The 20439-nt window shown below is 53.8% G+C and overlaps 1 protein-coding gene across 1 annotated transcript in view; it reads right to left on the bottom strand.

Annotated features, from left to right (window-relative positions):
* The window catches only part of LOC104301217 (myosin-3-like), a 42335-nt gene extending 23325 nt beyond the window's left edge, over nt 1–19010 (bottom strand). The window contains exons 1-15 of the mRNA XM_054170563.1: nt 18807–19010; nt 14803–14946; nt 14563–14719; nt 12710–12737; nt 12520–12628; nt 11583–11675; nt 10914–10977; nt 10732–10830; nt 8511–8614; nt 8292–8430; nt 7652–7770; nt 7323–7472; nt 6126–6296; nt 5105–5418; nt 4860–4926 (exon numbers count right to left, since the gene is read on the bottom strand). Coding sequence (XP_054026538.1) covers nt 4860–4926; nt 5105–5418; nt 6126–6296; nt 7323–7472; nt 7652–7770; nt 8292–8430; nt 8511–8614; nt 10732–10830; nt 10914–10977; nt 11583–11675; nt 12520–12628; nt 12710–12737; nt 14563–14719; nt 14803–14946; nt 18807–19010 — 1962 coding nt within the window. The remainder of the gene's footprint in view (nt 1–4859; nt 4927–5104; nt 5419–6125; nt 6297–7322; nt 7473–7651; nt 7771–8291; nt 8431–8510; nt 8615–10731; nt 10831–10913; nt 10978–11582; nt 11676–12519; nt 12629–12709; nt 12738–14562; nt 14720–14802; nt 14947–18806) is intronic.
* Nucleotides 19011–20439: the final 1429 nt, after the last annotated feature.

Raw genomic sequence — 20439 nt, forward strand, 5'->3', positions numbered from 1 at the left:
GGGGAATGCTGAGCTAGCACAGAGCAGGTAGGAATGGTGAGCTGGCACAGAGCAGGGGGAATGGTGAGCTGGCACAGAGCAGGTAGGAATGGTGAGCTGGCACAGAGTAGGGGGAATGGTGAGCTGGCACAGAGCAGGGGGAATGGTGAGCTAGCACAGAGCAGGGGGAATGGTGAGCTGGCACAGAGCAGGTAGGAATGGAGAGCTGGCACAGAGTAGGGGGAATGGTGAGCTAGCACAGAGCAGGTAGGAATGGTGAGCTGGCACAGAGCAGGTAGGAATGGTGAGCTGGCACAGAGTAGGGGGAATGGTGAGCTGGCACAGAGCAGGGGGAATGATGAGCTGGCACAGAGCAGGTAGGAATGGTGAGCTAGCACAGAGCAGGTAGGAATGGTGAGCTGGCACAGAGCAGGTAGGAATGGTGAGCTAGCACAGAGCAGGTAGGAATGGTGAGCTAGCACAGAGCAGGTAGGAATGGTGAGCTAGCACAGAGCAGGGGGAATGGTGAGCTGGCACAGAGTAGGGGGAATGGTGAGCTAGCACAGAGCAGGTAGGAATGGTGAGCTAGCACAGAGCAGGGGGAATGGTGAGCTAGCACAGAGCAGGTAGGAATGGTGAGCTGGCACAGAGCAGGTAGGAATGGTGAGCTAGCACAGAGCAGGTAGGAATGGTGAGCTGGCACAGAGCAGGTAGGAATGGAGAGCTAGCACAGAGCAGGTAGGAATGGTAAGCTGGCACAGAGCAGGTAGGAATGGTGAGCTGGCACAGAGGAGGTAGGAATGGTGAGCTAGCACAGAGCAGGGGGAATGGTGAGCTGGCACAGAGCAGGGGGAATGGTGTGCTGGCACAGAGCAGGTAGGAGTGGAGAGCTAGCACAGAGCAGGGGGAATGGTGAGCTAGCACAGAGCAGGTAGGAATGGTGAGCTGGCACAGAGCAGGTAGGAATGGTGAGCTAGCACAGAGCAGGTAGGAATGGTGAGCTGTCACAGAGTAGGGGGAATGGTGAGCTGGCACAGAGCAGGGGGAATGGTGAGCTGGCACAGAGCAGGTAGGAATGGAGAGCTAGCACAGAGCAGGTAGGAATGGTGAGCTGGCACAGAGCAGGAGGAATGGTGAGCTGGCACAGAGCAGGTAGGAATGGTGAGCTGGCACAGAGCAGGTAGGAATGGTGAGCTGGCACAGAGCAGGGGGAATGGTGAGCTGGCACAGAGCAGGAGGAATGGTGAGCTAGCACAGAGCAGGTAGGAATGGTGAGCTGGCACAGAGCAGGGGGAATGGTGAGCTGGCACAGAGCAGGTGGAATGGTGAGCTGGCACAGAGCACGTTGAAATGGTGAGCTGGCACAGAGTAGGGGGAATGGTGAGCTGGCACAGAGCAGATAGGAATGGTGAGCTGGCACAGAGCAGGGGGAATGGTGAGCTAGCACAGAGCAGGTAGGAATGGTGAGCTAGCACAGAGCAGGGGGAATGGTGAGCTGGCACAGAGCAGGAGGAATGGTGAGCTGGCACAGAGCAGGTAGGAATGGTGAGCTGGCACAGAGCAGGGGGAATGGTGAGCTAGCACAGAGCAGGGGGAATGGTGAGCTGGCACAGAGCAGGAGGAATGGTGAGCTGGCACAGAGCAGGGGGAATGGTGAGCTAGCACAGAGCAGGGGGAATGGTGAGCTGGCACAGAGCAGGAGGAATGGTGAGCTGGCACAGAGCAGGTAGGAATGGTGAGCTGGCACAGAGCAGGGGGAATGGTGAGCTAGCACAGAGCAGGGGGAATGGTGAGCTGGCACAGAGCAGGTAGGAATGGTGAGCTAGCACAGAGCAGGGGGAATGGTGAGCTAGCACAGAGCAGGGGGGAATGGTGAGCTGGCACAGAGCAGGGGGAATGGTGAGCTGGCACAGAGCAGGAGGAATGGTGAGCTGGCACAGAGCAGGTAGGAATGGTGAGCTGGCACAGAGCAGGTAGGAATGGTGAGCTGGCACAGAGCAGATAGGAATGGTGAGCTAGCACAGAGCAGGGGGAATGGTGAGCTAGCACAGAGCAGGTAGGAATGGTGAGCTGGCACAGAGCAGGGGGAATGGTGAGCTGGCACAGAGCAGGTAGGAATGGTGAGCTGGCACAGAGTAGGGGGAATTGTGAGCTGGCACAGAGCAGGGGGAATGGTGAGCTAGCACAGAGCAGGTAGGAATGGTGAGCTGGCACAGAGCAGGTAGGAATGGTGAGCTAGCACAGAGCAGGGGGAATGGTGAGCTGGCACAGAGCAGGGGGAATGGTGAGCTGGCACAGAGCAGGTAGGAATGGTGAGCTGGCACAGAGCAGGGGGAATGGTGAGCTAGCACAGAGCAGGGGGAATGGTGAGCTGGCACAGAGCAGGTAGGAATGGTGAGCTAGCACAGAGCAGGGGGAATGGTGAGCTGGCACAGAGCAGGTAGGAATGCTGAGCTAGCACAGAGCAGGGGGAATGGTGAGCTGGCACAGAGCAGGGGGAATGGTGAGCTAGCACAGAGCAGGGGGAATGGTGAGCTGGCACAGAGCAGGGGGAATGATGAGCTGGCACAGAGCAGGTAGGAATGGTGAGCTGGCACAGAGCAGGTAGGAATGCTGAGCTAGCACAGAGCAGGGGGAATGGTGAGCTGGCACAGAGCAGGGGGAATGATGAGCTGGCACAGAGCAGGTAGGAATGGTGAGCTGGCACAGAGCAGGTAGGAATGGTGAGCTGGCACAGAGGAGGTAGGAATGGTGAGCTGGCACAGAGGAGGTAGGAATGGTGAGCTGGCACAGAGCAGGTAGGAATGGTGAGCTGGCACAGAGCAGGTAGGAATGGTGAGCTGGCACAGAGCAGGTAGGAATGGTGAGCTAGCACAGAGCAGGTAGGAATGGTGAGCTGGCACAGAGCAGGGGGAATGGTGAGCTGGCACAGAGCAGGTAGGAATGGAGAGCTAGCACAGAGCAGGGGGAATGGTGAGCTAGCACAGAGCAGGTAGGAATGGTGAGCTGGCACAGAGCAGGGGGAATGGTGTGCTGGCACAGAGCAGGTAGGAATGGAGAGCTAGCACAGAGCAGGGGGAATGGTGAGCTAGCACAGAGCAGGTAGGAATGGTGAGCTGGCACAGAGCAGGTAGGAATGGTGAGCTGGCACAGAGCAGGTAGGAATGCTGAGCTAGCACAGAGCAGGGGGAATGGTGAGCTGGCACAGAGCAGGGGGAATGGTGAGCTGGCACAGAGCAGGGGGAATGGTGAGCTGGCACAGAGCAGGGGGAATGGTGAGCTAGCACAGAGCAGGGGGAATGATGAGCTGGCACAGAGCAGGGGGAATGGTGAGCTAGCACAGAGCAGGGGGAATGATGAGCTGGCACAGAGCAGGTAGGAATGGTGAGCTAGCACAGAGCAGGTAGGAATGGTGAGCTAGCACAGAGCAGGTAGGAATGGTGAGCTGGCACAGAGGAGGTAGGAATGGTGAGCTGGCACAGAGCAGGTAGGAATGGTGAGCTGGCACAGAGGAGGTAGGAATGGTGAGCTGGCACAGAGGAGGTAGGAATGGTGAGCTAGCACAGAGCAGGTAGGAATGGTGAGCTAGCACAGAGAAGGTAGGAATGGTGAGCTGGCACAGAGCAGGTAGGAATGGTGAGCTAGCACAGAGCAGGTAGGAATGGTGAGCTGGCACAGAGGAGGTAGGAATGGTGAGCTGGCACAGAGGAGGTAGGAATGGTGAGCTAGCACAGAGGAGGTAGGAATGGTGAGCTGGCACAGAGCAGGGGGAATGGTGAGCTGGCACAGAGGAGGTAGGAATGGTGAGCTAGCACAGAGCAGGGGGAATGGTGAGCTGGCACAGAGGAGGTAGGAATGGTGAGCTAGCACAGAGCAGGTAGGAATGGTGAGCTGGCACAGAGCAGGTAGGAATGGTGAGCTGGCACAGAGCAGGTAGGAATGGTGAGCTAGCACAGAGCAGGTAGGAATGGTGAGCTAGCACAGAGCAGGTAGGAATGGTGAGCTAGCACAGAGCAGGGGGAATGGTGAGCTGGCACAGAGCAGGTAGGAATGGTGAGCTGGCACAGAGCAGGGGGAATGGTGAGCTAGCATAGAGCAGGGGGAATGGTGAGCTGGCACAGAGCAGGTAGGAATGGTGAGCTGGCACAGAGCAGGGGGAATGGTGAGCTAGCACAGAGCAGGTAGGAATGGTGAGCTGGCACAGAGCAGGTAGGAATGGTGAGCTGGCACAGAGCAGGTAGGAATGGTGAGCTAGCACAGAGCAGGTAGGAATGGTGAGCTGGCACAGAGCAGGTAGGAATGGTGAGCTGGCACAGAGCAGGTAGGAATGGTGAGCTAGCACAGAGCAGGGGGAATGGTGAGCTAGCACAGAGCAGGGGGAATGGTGAGCTGGCACAGAGCAGGGGGAATGGTGAGCTAGCACAGAGCAGGGGGAATGGTGAGCTAGCACAGAGCAGGGGGAATGGTGAGCTAGCACAGAGCAGGGGGAATGGTGAGCTGGCACAGAGCAGGTAGGAATGGTGAGCTAGCACAGAGCAGGGGGAATTGTGAGCTGGCACAGAGCAGGTAGGAATGGTGAGCTGGCACAGAGCAGGTAGGAATGGTGAGCTAGCACAGAGCAGGGGGAATGGTGAGCTGGCACAGAGCAGGTAGGAATGGTGAGCTAGCACAGAGCAGGGGGAATGGTGAGCTGGCACAGAGCAGGTAGGAATGGTGAGCTGGCACAGAGCAGGGGGAATGGTGAGCTGGCACAGAGCAGGTAGGAATGGTGAGCTGGCACAGAGCAGGGGGAATTGTGAGCTAGCACAGACAGGCTGGGCACAGCTCCCTTCTCTGTACTTCCTGCAGCTGGCCTACGCTGGGCCAGGGAACACACCTACCCGAAAGAGCACAGAGACTGTCTGGAAGGAAGAGCTCTTCTTCTTGGTTCCTTTCTTCTTAACAGCACTACTGTCAGCTGGAAAATGAGATGAAGGGACCAGCTGAGGTGCTGCTGGAGACCCCTGTGGCAGCATTGTAATTGGGAATATAACACAGAATACAGAGACCAACACAACACTGACTGAAGTCAAGTGACAGCTACATCTGGAACCTCCAAACAGGAGGCATAATCCTCAGATCTTACTTACCTTCATCTATGGACTCAAAGGTGGCATAAAGACTGCATAGAATTTTCATAGATGATTTCTGGTACAACCCAATGACAGTTTCATTCAGAGGGTCCTTGTTCTTCTCCAGCCAGCCAGTGATGTTGTAGTCCACAGTGCCAGCATAGTGCACCAGGGAGAAGTGAGCCTCAGCCTTGCCTTTGCCAGGTTTGGGCTTCTGGAAGTTGTTGGACTTGCCCAGATGCTGGTCATAGAGCTTGTCCCTGAAGGAGGTGTCAGTTGCCTTGGGGAACATGCACTCCTCTTCCAGGATGGAGAAGATGCCCATGGGCTGAATGGGGGAAAAAAAGTTGTTTTCAAATGAGATGAATGCAAGTTACAATGCCATGGAGTGAGTGAAAGAGAGAAATAGCTTGGGGGGGGGTCAAGCAAGCAAGATTTGCTGTAAACAGCTGGCAAGATATGCAAAAGCACCAGATGTCACAAACAGGGCTCTGAAGGACACAAACACTGGCTGAAAAAAGAAAGCAAGCCAAGCAAAAACTGTGCAGTAACTGCTGGGCATGCAGCAGTGGCTTCTCCTGGTCCAGAAGGAGCAAGCAGACACAAGGCTGGCTAACATTTGGATTTAACTGAGGGGAAAACCTGAAACCAATATGCAAAGCCAGAAGACAACTGAGCTAAATATGACGAGGAAGTGACCATGTGTACTGATGTGAAAGAGAGACAAGAGTGTCTCTTTAGAGAGCAGAACACACTTGCACTCAGTGGGTAAGTCATCATGATTGGATGTGGCACTTGAAGCCATGGTTTAGTGGTCATGAGGTGTTGGGTGACAGGTTGGAGTTGATGATCTCTGAGGTCTTTTCCAACCTTACTGATTCTGTGATTCTATGAGGGCTATGTTTAAAGGAAGGGAGGATGTAAGGAGACCTGGAGGCTTCCCAGAGAGCCTGTATTGAAGGCACTTGGTACCAACACTCTTCCAGATCTGATGATCTGATATGTGTGGCTGCACAAGCTGTGTAAGAAACTCACCTTCTCAATGAGCTCGATGCAGCCAGCCAGGTCCATGCCAAAGTCAATGAACTCCCACTCGATGCCTTCCTTCCTGTACTCCTCCTGCTCCAGCACGAACATGTGGTGGTTGAAGAACTGCTGCAGTTTCTCGTTGGTGAAGTTGATGCACAGCTGCTCCAGGCTGTTGAACTAATATTTAAGTAAATCTCTTAACATTGTGAAACTGACTCCCTTCATTAGGAATATTGTGGCCAGCAGGAGCAGGGAAGTCATTGTGCCCCTGGACTCTGCAGTGGTTAGGCCACACCTTGAGTCCTGTGTCCAGTTCTGGGCCCCTCAGTTTAGGAAGGACATTGAGAGACTTGAAGGTGTCCAGAGAAGGGCAACAAGGCTGGGGAGAGGCCTTGACCACAGCCCTGTGAGGAGAGGCTGAGGGAGCTGGGATTGTTTGGCCTGGAGAGGAGAAGGATCAGGGGAGACCTCATTGCTCTCTACAACTACCTGAAAGGTGGTTGTAGCCAGGAAGGGGTTGGTCTCTTCTCTCTAGCAACCAGCACCAGAACAAGGGGACACAGTCTGAAGCTGTGCCAGGGGAGGTTTAGACTCGAGGTGAGGAGAAAGTTCTTCACCAAGCGAGTCGTTCACCATTGGAATGTGCTGCCCAGGGAGGTGGTGGAGTCCCCATCCCTGGAGGTGTTCAAGAGGGGATTGGATGTGGCACTTGGTGCCATGGTCTAGTCATGAGGTCTGTGGTGACAGGTTGGACTCGATGATCCTTGAGGTCTCTTCCAACCTTAGTGATACTGTGATCTACAATTTTGTAGAGTTGGCGAGGCAAGGTCAGGCAGACTATCCCTGAAGGGTTCTGATAATAGCATAAAGGATCTGTCATGGGTGGTCCAGGCCTGCAGGATGGTTGTGCTGTGCAGCACATGGCTGATGCAGCCTGCACAGGTGATCCTAATGTGACCCTGATGTCACTAAACACTGATTCTGTGGGAAAGAAGGCAGCAGCTTCATGGCCACACTTCTGCTGTTCCTTTTCTCTTACAAAGTGGGTGATGGATCTACAAAGGCAGAAATGGCTTCAGGGAGATTTGCCCCATTCTTGAGGGCTGTGTGGGAGTGAGGAGGAGGAGAGGGTGAGAAAAGTCAAACGACACAAACAGCATTCAAAGGCAGCCAGAAGCCTGCGAGTGCTGGGTGAAGCCAGACCTCAAAGATCTCAAAGCCAGCGATGTCCAGGACGCCGATGAAGTGCTGCCTGGGCAGCCTGGTGTCCAGCTGCTGGTTGATTCTCATCACCATCCACAGGAACAGCTTCTCATAGACTGACTTGGAAATGGCATTCACTGCCTGCAGCACCTGCAGGGAGACGTCAGGGCACCACCACAGCACCGCCACAGCGAAGCAGCCCTCCACCACACACAGCTCCTGGCTGCCCAGAGTGCACTCATAGGCCTTAGTGGCCCTGTCTGTCCTCAGACCTGCACCACCCCTGTCCCTTAGGCAGAGGACATTCCCTGCTGCCCCCTGACACTCACCTGATCCACTGTTTGGCCTTTCATCACATATTCATTCCCCACTTTCACCCGGGGGTAGCACAGAGCTTTCAGCAAGTCTGCCGAGTTCAGGCCCATCAGGTACGCAGCTTTGTCAGCCTCTGCAGAACAGAGAGAAGGCTGAAAGCCTTTCTTCTCAGCTGGGACAGACCAAGTGCACCAGAGCCAGCCAAAGCTCCCTCTGCAACCTGCCAAACTGCCTGGCTTTACCCTACCCACAAAACTTGACCATCTTTCTCATGTACATTTCCAAACAGCCTTGTAGGGCTGGTCCTCGTGACTGAGCGGCTACAGCAGTCCCAGCAGGTGTGGTGAAACCATTGAGTGCCTTGTGATGGCACAACAGAGTGGGTTTCCCTTCCAGCCACTCCTCCACAGTGTCACCCAAGCAGAACAGACCTGGATGTGTTACCAGAAACTGGCAAACACCACAGTAAGGTGTCCCAGGCACAAGGTCCCTCAGCAGAGACATCAGTGGATGCAGGTGGTGAGTTGAAGGTGGAACTTCCTTTCTCTGTGTTCATCAAGGATCAGCTTCTTTCCTGGAAGGCTCTGTGCATTTCTAGAGAGGAATTCTGTGAAACCAGAAGGAAATTCACCTCCCCAAGCCAGGAGGCCTTACCTTCCGTGCCAGCCGGCTCCGCCTGCTCCTCACGCGGTTTCTGCTTGAACCTCATGTTCCCATGGTGCAGGATTGCCCCTGTCAGCTTGTAAATCCCCACTCTCTCACTGGGGCTGAAGCACAAAATGTCCATGGCTGCCTGCACACCAGACAGATCAGCTGGTCATGAGGGTGGAGACGGCAAGAGCGATGTGGTGTGTCCTTGCTAAAGGTACTCACATCCGTAGCAACAAGCTCCTCCTGGTCGTCGATGCTGGCCACTGAAATCTCCCCTTGGCTGATGAAGGGGTAGTCATGAGGGTTGGCTGTGATGAGAAGCATCTCTGAAAGCAAAGGAGAGAGTGAGAGCCAGATCCTGGCTGTGCACATGGAACAGCAGCTCAGCAAGGGTTCCCAGGCTCTTTATCCTTTTGCCTCCCCACACTCCTGGCTTTCTACTAAAAGACAAGACAGAGTAAAGCCATTCAGCTGCCTTCCACTGGATGAGCAGAAGGTCTCAGACAGGTTCTCAGTCCTACCAGATGTCATCCAGAGGGACCTGGATGAGCTGGAGAGGTGGCCCAAGTGAACTTCATGAGGTTCAGCAAGCGCAGGGCTCTGCACCTGAGCTGGAACAATCCTCACTGTCAGTACAGGCTGGGGGAGGAGGAGATAGAAAGCAGCCCTAAGGGAAAGGACTTGGGGGTGCTGATGGAGGAGAAGCTGGACAGGAGCAGGCAGTGTGAGCTTGCAGCACAGAAGGCAAATCACAGCCTGGGCTGCATCCAGTGCAGCATTGCCAGCAGAGCCAGAGAGGAGATTCTGCTCTGCTCTGGGGAGACCACACCTGCAGTGCTGTGTGCAGGGCTGGAGCCCTCAGCACAGGAAGGACCTGGACCTGATGGAGAGGGTCCAGAGGAGGGACATGAAAATGATCAGGGGGTTGGAGCAGCTCTGCTGTGAGGACAGGTTGAGGGAGCTGGGGGTGCTCAGCATGGAGAACAGAAGGCTCCAGGAGGCCTAATAGCAGCCTGCCAGTACCTGAAGGGGGTTACAAGAAGGATGCAGAGAGACTGTTTGCAAAGGCCTGCAGGGACAGAACCAGGGACAATGGCTTCAAACTAGAGCAGAGCAGATTTAGATTGGATGTTGGGAACAAATTCTGCACCATGAGGTTGATGGAACACTGGAGCAGGCTTCCCAGGGAGGTGGTTGAGGCTCCATCCCTGGAGCTATTCAAGGTAAGGCTGGACAGGGCTCTGGGCAACCTGATCTAGTTGGGGATGTCCCTGCTGAGTGCAGGGTGTTGGACTGGGTGAGCTTTGGAGGCCACTTCCAACCCAGAGCATTCTGTGATTCTATGAACATGCTGTGAACTGGCAGCTGAGCACTCAGCACTGGCAGAGCAGGAACAAAGGCCATCCAAAGACACAGCTTTGGAGCAAGATCCTTGCAGGTGAGACTCATGCACACTCGCCCTCACACATGGCACCAATCCATCCCCTGCACCCACTGGGGCTGGGTGCTGGTGCATATGGCTAACACAAACCTCTGCTGAGCTCCATCTAAGGCAAAAATTCTCAGCTCATTTTCAGTCCTGAATCCACAGTAAGAGGAGAAGTGAAGGTGTGCAGTGGGGTTGTGCGGCGTGCAGAGAGAAGCCCTCCATGCACTGGACACAGCCCCCTGCACTGAGCACAGCCCCCTGCACATGGCATTCTCTCCAAGAGGGAAGAGGGAGGTGATAAACATGTGATGGGAGGATGGAAATAGAAGCTCCACCCTGGGAAATGTTCTGTGGATGGTTGGGAGTGGTGGACACTAAAGTGAGGATGAACACAGAAATTACTTGTGCAGACCAAGGGTTTGGGACAGATGTCGGACATGGGTAGGGCATGGGTAGGGCACAGGTAGGGCATGTCATGGCAGTGGGAAGGGGGAAAAGGCTGGAGGGGCTATGCTAAAAATGGGGATGAAGAGTTCAGACAGATGGTTTGTACACCAGGATATCTGCCCATCCTGCACCAGGCAATTTCTGACCTTTCCATTGGATCTAGCCCATAGAAGTTGGAGCTTCCACAGCAGCAAGGACAGAAAGGGGTAAGACAGAGTAAATCAGCCACCCCTGCAGCTCACCTGCACACAGTTTGCATCAGGCCTTACCAGGGAATATGAACAGGGGGTGGAGTAAGCTCTAGTGGGACACCATTATAAAGAGACAGAAGTGCTGTGTCCAGCTTTGCAACTCGGTCACCCTGGGTGCTGGGCTTGGCTGGCAAAAGTAAGCATATGCTGGAATCCTCGGTGCCCTGCACGGCCTGGGAGGGAGCTGGGTGATGTGCCACACGGCTCTAGGCCAGCAGGTGCCACTGTGCCCTCCCCCGCGGAGCTGGCATGCCTAGGGAAAAGTTTCCCGTGCTGAATTTACTGCCGAGTGTCACCAGGTGGTGGCTGTCCTCACCAAGCAGCTCAGGCTTCTTATTGGAGAGGATCTGGTAGAAGATGTGGTAGCTTCTCTCAGCTTTCAGCTGGAAAGTGACTCTTGACTTTTCCAAGAGGTCTGTAAGGTGGATGCACTTAGGAATTTGTTCAAGCTCTTCTTTCCTTCACAGTGGAGCAGTAACCCACCCCCCATTTACTCACAGGTCTCAATGTCCCCAGAAGCCAGTTTGCCAGAGGTACCAAAATGAATACGGATGAATTTCCCCTGGCAAGCAGACAGAAGGCAGAGGTCAGGGCAGCATTCTCAGGGCAGCACCCTGGAGTGCTTTTCTCTCCTGAATCTCAAGGACAGCTTCTCCAGAATCAGTCTGAATTATCTTAGATAGTCAAAGATAAATCAAGGTGGACAGTTTGGTGCAGCACACACAGCTATGAGGAGGCCTACAGGAAGGCTGCAGAGGGACTGCTCCCAAAGGCCGGCAGGGACAGGACCAGGGACAATGGTTTGAAATGAGGGCACAGCAGATTGAGATTGGATGTGAGGAACAAGCTCTGCACCAGGAGGGTAGTGGAACATTGGAACAGGTTGCACAGGGAGGTGGTTGAGGCCCCATCCATGGAGATATTCAAGGTGAGGCAGGAGAGGGCTGTGGGCAGCCTGATCTAGTGGAGGATGTCCCTGCTGAGCAACGCAGAGCATTCTGTGATTCTATGATTCTATGAACCAGTTATAAACACATTGGCATCTGACAACCAACCAAGAAATCTGTCAGGAAGAACATTTCCCCCAGCCCAGTGGCTCCCAGTTGTAGGTAACAAGCAGGCAAAGAGGATGAGAAATGCAGGAAGGCAGAGAGGAACAGGACTCACAAAGCGAGAGGAGTTGTCGTTCCTCACAGTCTTGGCATTCCCAAAGGCCTCCAGCAGAGGGTTGGTGCTGATGATTTGATCCTCAAGCATTCCCTGCAGGAATATTGGGATAGTTATGGAAAAACACCAGGGGCTCTTTGTAGGGCAAAGTGCCTACACTGCAGCTCAGCTGATTGCACCTGCAGCCACCTGCCCTTCACTGCAGCTGGGCAGTGTCACTGCAGTGCCAAGCAGCAGCGCTCTGCACAGCTCCTGAATCATTTATCTTGGCTCATTCAGAATCTCTCCCATGGTCAGGGCTCTCATCTCCCAGCCACAGGGACAGCCTGGACCATGTTAAGAAACTGCAGACCTTTTTGTGGCCTTCCAGTATCTGAAGGGGGCTCCAAGAAAGCTGGGGAGGGAATTCTGAGGGTGTCAGGCAGTGATAGGTCTGGGGGGGATGGAGCAAAACTAGAAGTGGGGAGATTGAGATTGGATGTGAGGAAGAAGTTGTTCCCCATGAGGGTGGTGAGAGACTGGCACAGGCTGCCCAGGGAGGTGGTGGAAGCCTCCTGCCTGGAGGTGGCTGTGAGCAACCTGCTGTAGTATGAGGTGTCCCTGCTCATGGCAGGGGGGTTGGGACTGGATGATCCTTGAGGTCCCTTCCAGCCCTGACAATTCTGTGAGTCTATGATTGTGATTCTTCCTGGACAAGTCACCAAGACCTGGTCTCAGTTCAGGTGAGGCTATAGCTGACAGTGACAGAGGCAGTTCTGGTGGCTCCTATTTGTTGTAGTCCTAACTCCTCATCAGCCTTACTGCTTTTTATGAGGTTGGCTGAAGCTGATAAAAGCTATTTCACACTTAGAGGTAAATGTTTGTCACCAGCACTGTCTGCAGCCCCAGGGGGGCAACACCCTGACCTGCCCCTCTGCCAAGCCTTTCTCCATCACACCTTCATCCAGGACTCCTTCTTCTTGGCCAGGTCCCCGTTGGCTGCAATGGTTGCAAAGTACTGGATGACTCTCTTGGTGTTGACAGTCTTGCCTGCACCGGATTCTCCACTGCCAAAGCAAAGCAGAGAGTGAAGGCTGATCTGCCCCCATGCTGCTGGAGACCAAGGTCACAGTGGCAGAGGTACTCACGTGATGAGGATGGACTGATTTTCACGATCTGCCAAAGGGAAAGAGACCTGCAGTCAGTCAGGGAGGCTGCAGGGCAGCTGCTGCTTCTCAGCCTCTCACCTAGTGCCCATCAAAGGCCATGGAACAAAATCTCCACAAGCAAAACTCCCTCTCCTCCTCCCTTTCCCTCCCTGTACTCTTGTGGTGGGTTTGCACCAGGCAGAATGTGGAGTTTGCCCTTAGAGTGTGAATAACCACGCAGCCCCAGAACTGGGAAGTAAAATGAAATTGTTCTTTACAAAGCCTAACTGGATATAAAAGTAGGGAAGATAATAGAGATATTTTCAAAATTACATATAAAACTAGACAATAGCTCAGCTGTCCCCCTCTACAGACCCCCCCCTGCACACAAAGGGAGCCCACACCCCCTGGACAGAGGGCTCTGTACCAGCTAAGTTTTCTCCCTGTGGTCCCAGCCAGTAGCCCAAACAATGATCAGCAGAGGGAGGTGAAAACAAAGGTCAGAAAGGAGGCAAAGAGGGGAAAGCAGGAGAAGAGAGAGAGAAATCAAGCTGTGCTCCCAAACTATATAGAAATTTGCAGAACCGAAGAAAGGGAATAAATTTATCCTTTATATTGTGTTCAGCCCCTTTGAGATCCATCCCACTGCACTCCAGTTCTCTGGCAAAACTTCTTTCCAGTTGTGACCTTAGGCCCTTACCCTGCAACACCTCCACTGTCTGGCTTCTCTCCTCCACCTTTGCTCCACCCTGCACTCTCCTTTTTGCTTCTGTTTTGACCATTCTTGACCTTTGTTACTATGGGGCAGGACTTGATTCAAACTAACCTCATGTGTTCTGGTGAAAATATTCCTTCCTCTCTGCCAGCTACCTGCTGGTGTGCTGACCAGGGACACCCCAGAGAGTGTGTCCCCTCCAGCTGCAACTGCCCTGGGCAGTGGCACCTCTCAAGGTGCTCAGCTCAGTACTTAGAGCAGAGATACAGCTACACTGCAGAGCTGCTTCAGAACTAAAATGTCTATCTCAAGGCACAGGGAAAACCATCTGGAGCTGGTTTACATGCCCTAGGGATAAAACAAGCACATCTGATTCCACAGAACAGTAGCTGGGAGCCCAAGCAGGTAATTCACAACGTGACACAGAACAAGGAACTGGGTCAGCAGGCTGTCAGAGATGGCAAAGGCAAGAGACCCCATGGCAGATAAGGAATGGCCTTTGGCATAGAATCATTCAGATTGGAAAAGACCCTTGAGATCATCAGGTCCAACCATTAACCCTACTCTACCAAGTTCACCACTAAACCGTATCACTAAGTGCCACATCTAAATGACCTTTAAACACCTCCAGGCTTGGTGACTCCACCACCTCCCTGGGCAATGTTCCAATGCTTGACTACTCTTTCAGTGAAGAACTTTTTCCTAATGTCCAGAATAAACCACTTCTGGTGCAGCTTGAGGCTGATCCCTCTTGTTCTATTGCTAACTACCTGTGAGAAGAGACCTGCACCAACCTCTCTCTATTGTCCTTTCAGGTAGTCATAGAGAGCCATGAGGTCTCCCCTCAGCCTCCTCTTCCTCAAACTAAACAGTCACAGCTCCCTCTGCTGCTCCTCATCAGACTCCTTCTCTAGGCCCTTCAGCACCTTACTTGCTCTTCTTTGCCCCCACTCCAGCCCCTCAATGTCTTTCTTGTACTGAGGTGCCTGAAACTGAACCCAGCACTCGAGGAGTGGCCTCATCAGTGCGGAGCACAGGGGGACGCGCACCGCCCTGCTCCTGCTGGCCACACTTGCACCCATACAAGCCATGCAAGGCAGTGTTTCTGGCACAGTCTGGTCACAAAGGAAAAGCTCACCAGTCAGCATGGACTGATAGGCATTGTCAGAGATGGAGAAGATGTGTGGAGGAGCCTCCTGGCGCTTCTTGCCTCGGTAGGCCAACACCACCTCCGGGTTGTACACCGGCAGCCACTTGTAGGGGTTGACAGTGACACAGAAGAGACCCGAGTAGGTCTGTGGGGAAGAAAAACAGAAGAGCCACTGACCTCCATCTCCAGGCAGCTGGATTCTCTGCTTTGCCATGGGAAGGAACTTACATAGATCATCCAGGAGCTATAGCGGTCCTTGAGGTGGTAGAGGACAGCAGGCTCGTGCAGGTGGGTCAGCATGGCCACATCCTCAGCTCTGTCAAACTTAGGGGGGTTCATGGCATACACATCATCAGGTTTGACAACAACTGTCTGGGATCCAGAAAGGAAGAGTTAACCTTGACTCAGCAGCTCAGTCTGCTCCTTCCTTGTGCACCCACAGAGCCATGGCCACGGGGCAGCAAGGACCTCTGGAAGGTTGCTCTGAGTCCTGGTTTCGTTCAGTTTAGCTCTGCACGTAGCTCTGTGTAGCCACAGAGCACTGCTGCCAGCCAGGAATTACACAGCACAGCCAAATTAGCAGGATGTAAATGTATTGTCCTGAGATACCTACAGCCTCACAGGTGCTGGACCAGACCTCTCTACACATTATTGCTGCTTATGAGCTTCAGGTGGCTGCTGCTCATAGCTGCAGTAGTCAGAGGCACAGCTGCTGGCCCTGGCTACCTTTAAGCCTCCAAGACTCACACTGGCCAGTACTGGAGAGACAGGACACCAACAGCATTAGGTTCATCAACCCTTCCTTGAAACATAGAACCACAGAACTGTCAGGGTTGGAAGGGACCTCAAGGATCAGCCAGTTCCAACCCCCCTGCCATGGGCAGGGACACCTCACACTACAGCAGGTTGCTCACAGCCACCTCCAGCCTGGCTGCAAAAACCTCCAGGGATGAGGCTTCCACCACCTCCCTGGGCAACATATGCCAGTGTCTCACCAAGCTCCTGGGGAAGAACTTCTTCCTCACACCCAATCTGAATCTCCCCACTCCATTCCCCCTGAGTCCTATCCCTCCCTGACACCCTCAAAAGTCCCTCCCCAGCTTTTCTGGAGCCTCCTTCAGATACTGGAAGACTACAATAAGGTCTCCATGGAGCCTTCTCTTCTCCAGACTGAACAGCCCCAACTCTCTCAATCTTTCTTCATCCTCATGGCCCTTCTCTGGACACCTTCCAGCACCTTCAGATACTTCTTGTAATAGGAGCTCCAGAGCTGGACACAGTGCTCCAGGTGGGGTCTCACCACAGTGGAGTAGAGGGGGAGAATCCCCTCCCTCGACCCCTGCCTGCTGCCACTGTTGTTTAAAGAATGGCTCTGGCGCTACCAAACAGCACTCGTGGTCTGCAGGGCTCCTGCTGTGGGTGCCCATCCTGGCACACAGCCACCACCTGTGGATGTGAGGGGCAGATGTGCAGGAGAGCAGACAGACACAGTGGGCTGCAGCTCATCCTGGCCACACTCAGCCATGAAGGTGCTGCTGTCATTTCTCCAGATTGGTCTTCCCATTGGTCTTTCCTATTGCTTTTATGCTGTACTTGCTGTCCCATGGACAGATCCAAGGTGACTATTCCAGTCCAAGCTGGAAATCACAGATTCACAGAATGGGTTGGGTTGGAAAGGACCTTCAAGATCATCCAGTTCCACCCCCCTGCAGGGACACCTCCCACCAGCACAGGTTGCTCAAGGCCTCATCCAGCCTGGCCTGGAACACCTCTAGTGAGAAGGCATCCACAGCCTCCCTGGGCAACCTGTGCCAGGCTCTCCCCACCCTCACTCCAAAGAATTTCTTCCTAATCTCCAGCTTAAATCTAGAATTAGTGAAATAGTCTTACTCCAATCATCATCACCACCATTTCCAAGCTCAAATCCTGACTTGCAGAATGAACTTGGGCCTCTTTAGAGAAAGCAATTACAGGCAGTTTTCCAAAGCAGCTTTGTGATGTCTCCCTTAGTACCTTTATGAAGCCTCCAACCACCTGAGGAGAAAGTCTCCATGGGCAAGAGGTCACTCACTTACTGCTCCTCACAGCACATGAGGGATGGTTGGGGTGGTTCAGCCTGAAGAAGAGAAGGCTCCAGGGAGACCTTAGAACAGCTTTCCAGTATTTGAAGGAGGCTGCAGGAGAGCTGGAGAGGGACATTTTACAGAGGCATGGAGTGACAGGGTGTGGGGTGGTGCCTTCAAACTGGAAGACACTCGATTTAGATTATGCATTAGGAAGAAATTCTTTCCCATGAGGGTGGTGAGGCACTGGAACAGGCTGCCCACAGAGGCTGTGAAGGCTCCAACCTGGCCAGTGTTCAAAGCCAGGCTGGATGGGGCAACCTGGGCCAGTGAGAGGTGTCTCTGCCCATGCAGGGGGGTAGGAACTGGATGATCTTTGAGGTCCCTTCCAACCCAAACCATTCTATCATTCCATGATATCTGCATGTCACTTCAGAGGTTTCTAACATAATGTCAGCTCAGTGCTCAGAAAAGGGCAGGAAGCTCTAAAGCATCAGGAATTATTAGAGAAAAGAGCAGGAAGGTCTAAAATATTAGGAGTTGTTAGAAAAGCAAGGGAGAAAATGAGAGACTGCTACACAGTCAGTGTCTGTCTGTCCACCACACCTTCATGGCTGACCACAGCTCTCAGAAAGGGTCTAGGTGTACTGGAGCTGCTCCAGAGAAGAGAAACAAAACTGGTCACAGGTATGAAGCAGCTCCTCTGTGAGGAAAGCAGAGCTTGACTGGGACTTGAGGGTGAAAAGGAGACACTAATTTAGAGTCTGCAAAGTCATGAATGAACCATAGCCACAGCAAGGAAGAGTTCTTGTCTCACAGGCTCCCAGGACGTTAGGGGTTGGGAGGGACCTCTGGAGACCTTCCAGTCCAACCCCCTGCCAGAGCAGGAGCATAGAATCCAGCACAGGTCACACAGGAACACATCCAGACAGGGCTGGGAAGGCTCCAGAGAAGGAGATTCCACAACCTCTCTGGGCAGCCTGCTCCAGTGCTCTGGGACCCTCACAGGGAAGAAGTTCCTCCTCCTGTTGAGGTAGAACCTCCTGTGCTGGAGTTTCCATCCATTGCCCCTTGTCCTATCCCAGGGCACAGTGAGCAGAGGCTGTCCCTGTCCCTTTCTTCCTGACCCCCAGCCCTCAGATATTGATAGACATTGATCAGATCCCTCTCAGGCTTTTCCTCTCCAGACTAAACAGCCCCAGGGCTCTCAGCCTCTCCTCCCCAGGCAGTGCTGCAGTCCCTTCAGCATCCTTGGAGCCTCCCTTGGACTCTCTCCAGCAGATCCCTGTCCCTCCTGAACCGGGGAGCCCAAAACTGGACTCAGTATTCCAGGTGAGGTCTCACCAGGGCAGGGTGAAAACAGTGTGCTGAAATTACCAGGCTGCATATTGCAGGGGAAAGGAAGCACTCTACACACACTCCAGTTGTAAATGTGGAAACCTTTCCCACAGAGGCCAAAAGCAAACATGAATATAAGGAAGCCAGCCCCAGGGAAGCAGGACCCTGTACAGAGCAGCCTGCTGCAGCCTCTGCACAGTCACAGCCCTTTGACTGCTGGAGGCTGGGGGTGGACCCACAGATGACTGCTTCAGCTTTTATTGGCTTCCTTAGACTCCTTGTGGTGCCCACTGCCAGGCTGCTGGCTGAGCTGGCTCCCTGGACTGCTGCAGCTCTTACACCAGTTATCTGCACAGAGCTGCTAAGACACTGCAGCCTTTTTGCAAGATTAACACCTTGGAGGCTCCTCTAGAAGCTGCTTGCAGTCAGTGACACTGATGTGATAACTTCCCAGACAAATGGGACTTAAGAGGCTGCCTGATCTGCCACCAGTGAAGGAAGGAATTTGTGAGTGGGCATGACAGTGTTAGAGGAGAAAGAGTTAAAAGCAGTAGCTGAGGAACACTCGGACTGGCAAGGTGATAACCCAGCCTGCTTCAGAGCACTGATCTTTAAAGGCTAAACCAAGAACAACTTTCCAAGGGATACCTTCATGCCAGCACCTAGAGCAGCTTTCCTCTGGAGGCTGTGCTGGTTCCAAGCAGGGCAAGGCTGGGCAGGGCAAATGTGTTGCCTGAGCCAGACCGGTGCTTTCTGTGTGACTTGCCCCGCCAGCAGACACCCAAGGGCCCTCAGCAAGGCAGGGAGGAGACCCAGGAGGCATGCACTTACCCTGCCATTCTCTGTCTCAACAGTTATCTTCCCATCCTGTGAAGCCTTGATCTTCCCTTTGGTGTACTCCACCTCGGGGTCAGCCACAAAGCAGCAGGTTTTGGCATCAAATGGTTGGTTCTGGGCCTCTATTCTCTCCTTCTCCGGTCTGCGCAGGTACGGCGCAGCCTCCCCAAACACCTCCATGCCAGCGTCTCTGCTCATGGCTGCAGCTGAAAGACAGACCCTGCTGTGGTGGTCCCTCAGGCAGCTCCCTTAGAGCCAGGCAGAGTGGAGCTGAACAGCCCCCAGCCCTCCCCAGCTGGCTGCCCTGAGAGTGCCCTTCCCAGCTCTGGGATGTGTGCTGCAGTCCCGAGGGAGACATTTGCCTTCCCAGTCTGGAATAGTAGAAGAGCAGTGCAGAAGAGCTGCCATCCTTCACTGCCCCAGGGAAAGAGGATCACTGCCTGAAGGAGCAGGAGGGTTTCCTGGGGAAGTGTGGCCAAGTGGTCTCTGAAGGATTCCCATAGTCCTCAGTAAGACTGAAGCCCTGAAACCTGTTTTTCTTCCACTCCCCCACTCCCTTGTTACAGGGACCCCATCCAAGTGCTCTGGTGGGCAGCAGGTAAGAATGGACATGTGCCATGGACCCTTAGAGCAGCTCATGCAGGGGGAAGAACTGCTCCCAGAGAGGACAAGGGAACATCCAGCTCATGCCAGTTTGGGCAAGCTGTTGGCTTTCACGCCTTCAATTCTCACCTTACCAATCAGTTGGCAGAAAGAAGGCAGGCATGGCCTGGCATCCCTGATCTCTGAAGGAGAATGAGTGGGAGGTCAGACTCTGTAAGCTACAGCCTCTCCAGGCCTGACACCTCTTACTTACCTTGAGCAACCACTCCAGCTGAGCACCAGTGAAGCTCCACAGATAGCAGGTACCAAGGAATGTCCCAACAGGGAACCTACAGCAGGTTTCCCACCGCAGTGCTACAGCCTTGTGAAGCTCCAAGCATGAGGAATAGCACTTGTGGCAGGAGCCCTCCAACCCCTCAGTCACAGCATGGCCATGAGCACAGCAAGGGCATCAGGAGCCACCACCAAGGGCTTTCTCCCTGACAGCCTTTATAGGCTCAGCTCCATCCCTCGGCTCGGCCCCTTCCCTATATTTGGAGGGAAGGGCTCAGTGCTGCTGCCTGCTCACCACCTCATGACCATTTTCTGCCATATACAGTAGGCACAGAAAGGGGCTGCTCTTTTTTCCCATTTTAGTAACTCTGGGACCTTTACTGTCCTTTGTAGAGTCTTTGTTGTGAGCATTTCTTCCGCTGGGAACTTGCTCTCCTGCCAGCTGAGGCCATGACTGGCACTTCACTCATGCCTGCTCTCACCTCTGTGTCAAAGAAGGGCCCTGCCCAGTACTGCTCACAGGATGCCTGGGCAGAGATGCACAGGGGCAAGGGAATGCAAAGCAGCTCCCCGTGGGTGGAGGGCAAGGCCACGAGAAGGGGAAAAGGTGCTGAGGATTCATATAGGATCAGTTATGGCGATTCTTGTGGCTTCCCATCACTGCATGGGTCAGGGAGGATGGGCAGAGAGGTTTTGACTGAAGTATGATGTGACAAACCGTGGCAAAATAGGAGCTAATCAGAAAGAAGAA

This window comes from Dryobates pubescens, chromosome 20 (genome assembly GCF_014839835.1).
Source record: "Dryobates pubescens isolate bDryPub1 chromosome 20, bDryPub1.pri, whole genome shotgun sequence".
Classification (NCBI taxonomy): Eukaryota; Metazoa; Chordata; class Aves; order Piciformes; family Picidae; genus Dryobates; species Dryobates pubescens.